The sequence below is a fragment of the Hordeum vulgare genome, chromosome 7H, assembly GCF_904849725.1.
Source record: "Hordeum vulgare subsp. vulgare chromosome 7H, MorexV3_pseudomolecules_assembly, whole genome shotgun sequence".
NCBI classification, from domain to species: domain Eukaryota; kingdom Viridiplantae; phylum Streptophyta; class Magnoliopsida; order Poales; family Poaceae; genus Hordeum; species Hordeum vulgare.
This window is the reverse complement of record NC_058524.1, coordinates 62,463,319-62,471,599: the sequence shown is the minus strand read 5'-3', so window position 1 is coordinate 62,471,599 and position 8,281 is coordinate 62,463,319. Positions and strand designations below refer to the sequence as shown.

Below are 8,281 nucleotides of genomic sequence, written 5' to 3'. Positions count from 1 at the left end.
CAATCCCATATGATGCATACTCCTTCAAAGTTTTCAGTAAACCTAGGTCCAATCCAATTAGCTACTCTAGTTTTCTCGGTTCCTGTCTATTTTTTCCCTATTTATTTTCTCTGCCAATTTTACCTTTATATTTTTATTTTTGTTTGAATTTTTTGAAATGTTTAAGATGTTATAAAAATACTTTTAGAAAATAATTCATGACTAAATAAATGTTCATGTGTTTTTAAAAATAATTATAAAATGCTCAATTTTATAAAATGGGCCGGACCACTCGCGAAGAGCACTAGAAATCCATGTAAGAAACTTCGACACGCTTCGCGACGAGTGGCGAATAGGGAATTCCTAAACGGCACGTCTCGTCTACTCCAAGTCGAGCTTCTATCACGCCTATAGCACTATAATTATAACAGGCCAGCCCAATCTAACTTTCTCAACAGGTTCTAGGAAACTTTCATGGATCGCTTTGGACCGATTTTAGAAGCTCAAATGCATAAATTTGCTTCTTTGTTTCTGTGTGTTTTTATCATTTTTTCTTGTTCCTTTTTCAAATAAAATTAGATTTTTTAATACACAGTATATATTAATCGTATACACGTGGAATATTTTTCTATACACACTGAACATTTGTCAAATGCATGACGAAAAATAAATAAATACATTGTTGATTTTCTAAATAAATGTTAAACATTTTTTAGATAGATGTTGATGTTTTTTGGCAATACAATAATCATTTTTGTAATATATGTAGAACATTCTCTGGATGCACCTTGAAAATTTTCTGAGTACACATTGGACATTTTTTTAAATGGAGACAAAGATTGCCTCATCTATTAATTAAGAAGAAGAGAATTACCCAGTTAATTACGGAAAATCGGGCAAAAACCAAAACAACAAGGGTCAAGCCCATTCCCATAGACTAAAACACTTAGGGCGACGCTCACCCTAAACAACGACATGTCAACTTGCGGCCACACAATGCAGCTCCGACTGTGACGGAGAATTCAGAAGAACAAAGCCAGGCACGACTGACGCCACAAAAGATTGCCGAACGAGCTACCTGCAGCCAGTCATCATACACCACAGGGGCTCGCCGCCGCAGCTTCGATCCACAACAACAAATAATCCAAGGCAAGGCCTTGGACATGCCGGAGAAGAGTCGACTACCGCAACCATTGCCGCGTCGCCGACCTCGTTCCCATCATCATTGTTGTGACAGAAGTATGGACGCCATAGTGATACTCTCGGGGCCGTCGCGCCGACATCCACCGCTCCGTTGCGACCAACGCAAACAACCGTCACCGCCTTCCGGGGCCGTCGCCCCGACATACCACCGCTCCCCTCGAGCAGCAATGCTGCACAACCCAGCTGCCCACAGCCCACGCTGCTTAGGGCAACCGCTCGCGCAGACCACGAATGCCGCACCACATCCGGAGCCACCGCCCCGACGTAAAGTCAGACCCCCCATCTAGAATGCATCGACCGAGCCAACACCCCTACCGCCCAAGCGGTAAAAGAATGCAATCTAATCAATATCGAGATAGAGCCCCACCTCATAGAGTGTCCACTCACATTGTTCCCGAGATCGCCATCTCGTCGCACAAACAGAAACCATCCGGAGCCGCCGTTCCGACGTCCACTGTCCCCGACGACGAAGAGATCCGTGCAAACTGCAGTATGCTGACTCTCCACGACGACGCCTCAAAGAAGGAAACGAAGTAGCCGCCGACATCACCCGCTTCGACCATCCGAAGATAGAGATTTCTCCTAGCGAGTCGTGCAATGAAGGTCCACGTCAACATCTTCAAGAAAGGGAATGACGCCATGGCACCGCCGTTTCTGACACCGACCGAAAGTCAGGGCTGGGCTTTTGCCCGGAGCTCCACCACACCTCCTACTCCGAGAAGATCTGAAGCACTGCACAACACATAATCCCCATGGTCGACGTCCACCGGCTCCACCCGCCACCAGCACACCGGCGCCCCCACATCCACACCCTGCAGCAGATCTGTGTTGCACGAAGGCCTCTGCGTCGTGCCCTGCGCCACCCTACACTGCCTCGCCGACCGTCGGACACAGCACCCCGCGCTGTCGCGCGACCTTCCCGTGCCAGATCTGGTCGGTCGTTGCACGCGAGCAGCGAACTGCTGCTCCTCCATGCACCGAAGCCGACCGATAGCTCACCGGACGAGCTCCACGCCACCCTCGCACGCACGCGCAGCAGGCCCTGCACGGCCTAGATTGGGCCCGTAGCGCCGCCGCCCACGCCCCGTGTCACGCCATGCACTTCTGCCACCTCCACGCCGCACCTGAGGACCACGAAACCTCGCCACAGCCTTACGGGGTGCCGCCCTTGACCAGCCGCCATCGCACCGCGCATATCCAGAGTCCACCGGGCGAGGCGCTTCTCTCCATCGCGAGCGCTTGAGGACCAGGTCCCGCCGCCGGCGGGCTTTGCCCGATGGCGTGTGCCGACGGCAACAAGGAGATCAGGAGGGTGGAAGGGGGCCGAAGACGGTGGATGCAGTGTCCGCCCGAGCCACCCCTAGGACCAATGCGGGGGAAGAGACAGCTATATACACTCGACATTTTGTTAATATATGAAAAATATTTTTCGGAAATGTGTGAACATTTCAAAAAACACAAAACATTGATTAAATTTAAAAAAATTAAATGTGATAAACACTTTTAATTTTTTTAGTTTCCTGAAAATATATTTACATCATTTAAACATTTTCTGAAACATTCGGAAGATATTTTTGAAACTAGAGAAAATTGTTAAATGTGTCGAACATATTTCTAATGGTACATTTCTTTTGAAATTACGTAATCACTTTTTTACATTTTATAATTTTTATATTAATAAGTCAGAAATATTTTTTTGAAAAGGATAATTCTTTTAAATTCGTTATAAACATTCTTTGCATGACACTAACAATTTTTGGAAGTAATGTGAACAAATTCCAACACTAGACAAACATTATCAATGTGCGATCGGCTTTTTAAAAAATTAAGCAAACTTATTTTTGAAATAGATAGTTTTGAAAAGTTTTCAAAATATCCATGCAAAACAGAATTGAAAATATTTGGAATATAAAAATCTATCTCTACAAAGTAAAATGAATGTAAAGTTCTGAATTTGTGATCAACGCACGTACAACACATGTACTACAAAATCTATCTCTACACATTAGTAATATATTCAAAATATTAGTAATTATATAGGATATCAATTACATGTTAATTTTGTGGTCAACGCACGTACAACACATTGTTCAAATGTGTTCAACATTTGTTCAAATTTGATATTAAGATTCAAAAAATGTTCATGTTTTAAAAAATTGTTCGCGGTTTCAAATTTGTTTGAGGTTTTTCAAAATTGTTCCACATTTCAATATTTTCTTTTCAAGATTAAAAAAAACAATTGTTTGTGCTTCCAAATTTGTTAAGGGCTTTTTAATATTGTTCTCGGTTACAAAATTTGTTCTCAAGATTCAAAAAATGTTCATGCTTTAAATATTTATTCACTCTTTCAAATTTGTTCCGGGTTTTTCAAAATTGTTCTCCGTTTCAAATTTTAGTTCTCAAGATTAAAAATATGATTGTGCTTTAAAAAATGTTCGCGCTTCCAAATTTGTTTGGATTTTTTCAAAATTGTATTCTATTTCAAAAATTTCTTCTCAAGATTCACAAAATGTTCGTGCTTTAAAAAAAATTGTTCGTGCTTCTAAATTTGTTCAGGATTTTTCAAAATTGTTCACCGTTTCAAAATTTGTTCTTAAGATTCAAATAATGTCCGTGCTTTAAAAATTTGTTCGCTTCCAAAAAATTTCAGGTTTTTTCTTGTTCTCCGTTTCAAAATTACGTTCTGAAGATTTTAAAAATGTCCGTGCTTTAAAAAATTAATTACGCTTCTGAATTTCTTCACGATTTTTCAAAATTGTTCTCCGTTTTAAAATTTGTTCTCGCGATTTTAAAAAATGTCTGTGCTTTAAAAATTGGGAAACGTTTCGCGTCTACACGCTGACGGAAGCTTTTCATCGGTCACTATCGCTCGCTCCCTTATTCACGCGGAGACACGCTGGCATTGACGCTCGCTTTTTCTTCTATCTTCTCCGCTTCTTCTTCCTCTCGTATCCCTCAGATCCATCTCGTTTTTCGTCAGATCCATGGTACATCCAGCGAAACGGAGGGTCATCTGCAACCGGCAGACGGAGGAGCTACAAACAGCAAGGCCTCAAGGGGTGGGTGATCCCTTGGCCGATATGTGAGGTTGTTGCACGAGGATCTGCAGAGATGGTGTTGCGAATGCTACAATCACTTACCCCAAAAGCTACAAGTGTTCAAAAAAAAGCTACAACCGTTGATAAAAAAGACTACAACCACGTCTGTCTGAGTTGAAACCAAAGTTCGTCGGAGTTGTAGCTGTGGTCATCCAGCGATTTTTACTACAACCGTGTCAAAATTTTACTACAACCGATAACGGAAATTTTGGTACAAGCGTTAGCATGGCTGAGCTACAACCATGATGAAAAAATGCTACAACCATTATACAAATTTGCTACATCCGTCGTTCTATTTTGTTGCAATTGTATTTTTTTGCTACAAGCGTTGGCATGACCGAGCTGCAACCATGATGGAAAAAATGCTACAACCATTATACATTTTTTTCTACATCAATCACGCCGAAGCTGAGATCGCCAGCGGCGGCGATTTGATTTTACTGCAACTGTTCTTCTATTTTGCTACAATCGACATATTTTTTTTGCTACATTCATTATGCGTCAGCGAGGCGGAGCTGCATCCATGGCGTGCGCAAGCGGCGGGTGCAAGATCCATCCATGGCGACCGCGAGCGGCGGAGCTGCATCCATGGCGCTCCGCCCGACGAGAGGGCGACGGCGGGCGGCCCGAAGGTCGGAATCCGCTGGTGTTGGAGGTGTTTTTTTGCGAGGGCGGGTGGTGCAATCTGAAGAAGAAAAGAGTTGACTCGTGGGGAGAGGAGAGTTAAATCTGACGACTGTCTCTTGTCCAATCGGACGGTGTGCACAAGACGGGCGAAAAAGTCTGAGCCGGTCGACCGGCGCATATCACTGTCCATTGACTATCGTACGAAGGGATGGGCCTCGTTGTCATAAACACATTTAAATCGTCACTAAGTGGAAGCGGTACGTAGTTCTTTGCAAAAAGTTACCATAGAAGTGATAACTTTTTGTTGGCTCTCTTAATTGTGGTAACTTTTTTACCGACTGTCACCCCTATTATGATAGATTTTCTTTTAGCTATTTCACATTTTATCGATGTTATATATCCCAAACTTCTACAAATGAGCTCACACATATGTATAGTGAGCAGAGCAAACAAGTCTTCTGGTCTGCTCTTCCACAAAAGAGCTCACACACATGTGTATGCCAATGCCGTGAGGCGTGAGCAGAGCAAACAAGACAAGAGTATCCATTCTTCTCTTGTCTTCCCCTTGTCTTCACACAGGAGGCTAAAAATAAACCAGGCTAAATTACAGGGATGTCCACCAACATCGCCGAGCCCCGAAACACAAAACCACGCTATTTATAACCCACGCCCTCCTAAGCAGGCGCCGGGAATTTCTTGGAACGAGAATGATCGGCGACAGCGCTCGCGCAACGAGATCGACCACCTCAGCGGAGGCACACATTCCATCCTTTGTTGCGACGAGCAGCTGACCGTGGTCGAGCGCTGCTGCGGTCGACACGACCGACCGACCGACCGATCACATCGATAAGAGGAGCGCGCCGCCGCCGCCGGCCGGCCGGCCGCCCGTTGGTCTCCTCTTTCTTTTTCTTCATTTGCTTGCATGAGCAGAGGATGCGGGTGGTAGCCGAGGAGGAGGAGGACATGCTGCCGTCGACGCCGGGCAAGGTGAAGATCGAGCGGGCGGGGGCCATGACCCGGCAGCTGCACCGGTGCTTCGCCTCCACGGGCACCATGTTCCTGTGGGCGCTCTTCCTCGTGGCCATGACGGCCACGTACCTCAGCTTCCACTCCTTCGTCGACACCTCGTCCCGCTACTTCGCCGCGTCCTGGGGCGGGCTGCACTGGGAGCGGCAGATCCGCGCGTCGGCGTCGCCCCGCCGGCCGCCCGGGTCGGCGGAGGGCGCGGGGCTGTCCGTGCTGGTGACCGGCGCCGCCGGGTTCGTGGGCACGCACTGCTCGCTGGCCCTCCGGAAGCGCGGCGACGGCGTGGTCGGCATCGACAACTTCAACAAGTACTACGACCCGTCGCTCAAGAAGGCCCGGCGGGCGCTGCTGGCGTCGCACGGCGTGTTCGTGGTGGAGGGCGACATCAACGACGGCCGCCTCCTCACCAAGCTCTTCGACGTGGTGCCCTTCACCCACGTCCTCCACCTGGCGGCGCAGGCCGGGGTGCGGTACGCCATGGAGAACCCGGCGTCGTACGTGCACTCCAACATCGCCGGGCTGGTGTCCCTCCTCGAGGCGTGCAAGGAGGCCGACCCGCAGCCGGCCGTGGTGTGGGCGTCCTCCTCCTCCGTGTACGGGCTCAACAACGCGGTGCCCTTCTCGGAGGCGCACCGCACGGACCGGCCGGCGTCCCTCTACGCGGCCACCAAGAAGGCCGGCGAGGAGATCACCCACACCTACAACCACATCTACGGCCTGTCGGTCACCGGCCTCCGCTTCTTCACCGTGTACGGGCCCTGGGGGCGGCCGGACATGGCCTACTTCTCCTTCACCCGGAACATCCTCCAGGGGAAGCCAATCACGGTGTACCGGGGCAGGGACCACGTCGACCTGGCCCGGGACTTCACCTACATCGACGACATCGTGCGGGGGTGCCTGGCGTCGCTCGACACGGCGGGGCGGAGCACGGGGACGGGCGGGAGGAAGCGCGGGCCGGCGCCGTACAGGATCTTCAACCTGGGGAACACGGCGCCGGTGACGGTGCCGACGCTGGTGTCGATCCTGGAGAGGTACCTCCGGGTGAACGCCAAGAGGAACGTGGTGGAGATGCCCGGGAACGGGGACGTGCCCTTCACGCACGCCAACATCAGCCTGGCGCGGGAGCAGCTAGGGTACAAGCCCACCACCAGCCTCGAGATGGGGCTCAAGAAGTTCGTCCGGTGGTACCTCTCCTACTACGGCTACAACCGGGGCACGCAGGCCTTCAACAACTTGTGATGACTCGTCATGGTATATATTAGGGGAGCGTTGGTGTATATCATACGTAGTGCATTTGTATGTTTTTTTTTTGCGTGGCTGGGTCCTCCACTCTCTGATCGAAGACTGACCATTCTTGTTTCTTTAATGTATGATGAGGAAATACAAGGAGAAATTCTTTTCTTTGCAGGCAGGCCCAACAAGTTGACAGTTGATGGATAGACCGAAAGTTTTTGAGTTTATAAAAAATAGTCCGGCAAGTATTGCTCTTAATTGTTTTTGAAACCGATTACTCCTTCCGTTCCTAAATATAAGTCTTTTAAGAGATTTTATTAAAAGACTACATACGGATGTATATAGACATACTTTAGAGTATATATTCATTTATTTTGCTTCGTATGTAGTTCCTTAGTGAAATCTCTAAAAAGACTTATATTTAGGAACGGAGGGAATACAATATAAACACACATGCGCGCGCCCCCACAACGTTTACTGAACGCTCGGTAGTTTGCTCTTACTTGTGAACTAATTTGACACATGTAGTCTCCAGCAAAACCTCCGGGCATCTGCATCCTCCATGCACACAACAAGATGAAATACAAAATTCTGCTTCAGACTTGTCACAAGTCATCATCGGACAACAAAAACGTGAAAAAAAAATCCAATCATACATGGAGTAACTCTAATGTCTTTCTTCAACAAATGCGACAGGGAGCGTTTTGTATCCGTGGGGCAGAGGATAGTGGTCTCTTTGTGAATACAAAATTATGTGGAATTTAAAGAGAGGATAGAAACACTATCTATTTTGATGTTATTGCTAACCGAAGAAATGCGGAAAAACTATCTTATTGTGCTAAAAATCAGTGATGACTCTGATTACATGCTGAAAGTTGCTTCTGGATACAATAAAACCATATCTCGGAGTGTGGCGATTAGGCTCCCAGGCCTGGATGCTCTCGCTGATGAACAATAAGATCAATAACAATAGCAAGAAAATTAAAAAAAAACTGATTTTTTTATCAACCAAGATTCTCGTGTGCACAATGTGAGTGCAATATTTTGGGGATGTTTGGACATTCTAGGAGGTCGTGGCAGAAATAACAAGATTTGGCTTTGAAAGAAACTTTGGA

The 8,281-nt window shown here is 47.2% G+C and overlaps 1 protein-coding gene across 1 annotated transcript; it reads left to right on the top strand.

Moving 5' to 3' along the window:
- The first annotated feature begins 5,500 nt into the window (after positions 1-5,500).
- LOC123412172 (UDP-glucuronate 4-epimerase 1-like) lies at positions 5,501-7,329 on the top strand. The gene has a single exon (XM_045105111.1). The coding sequence runs from the start codon at positions 5,841-5,843 to the stop codon at positions 7,170-7,172; it is 1,332 nt and encodes a 443-aa protein (XP_044961046.1). The 5' UTR covers positions 5,501-5,840; the 3' UTR covers positions 7,173-7,329.
- Positions 7,330-8,281: the final 952 nt, after the last annotated feature.

What these genes read in the sequence shown, in the direction of transcription:
- LOC123412172 (XM_045105111.1), top strand. Translation starts at nt 5,841, where the DNA reads ATGCGGGTGGTAGCCGAGGAGGAGGAGGACATGCTGCCGTCGACGCCG.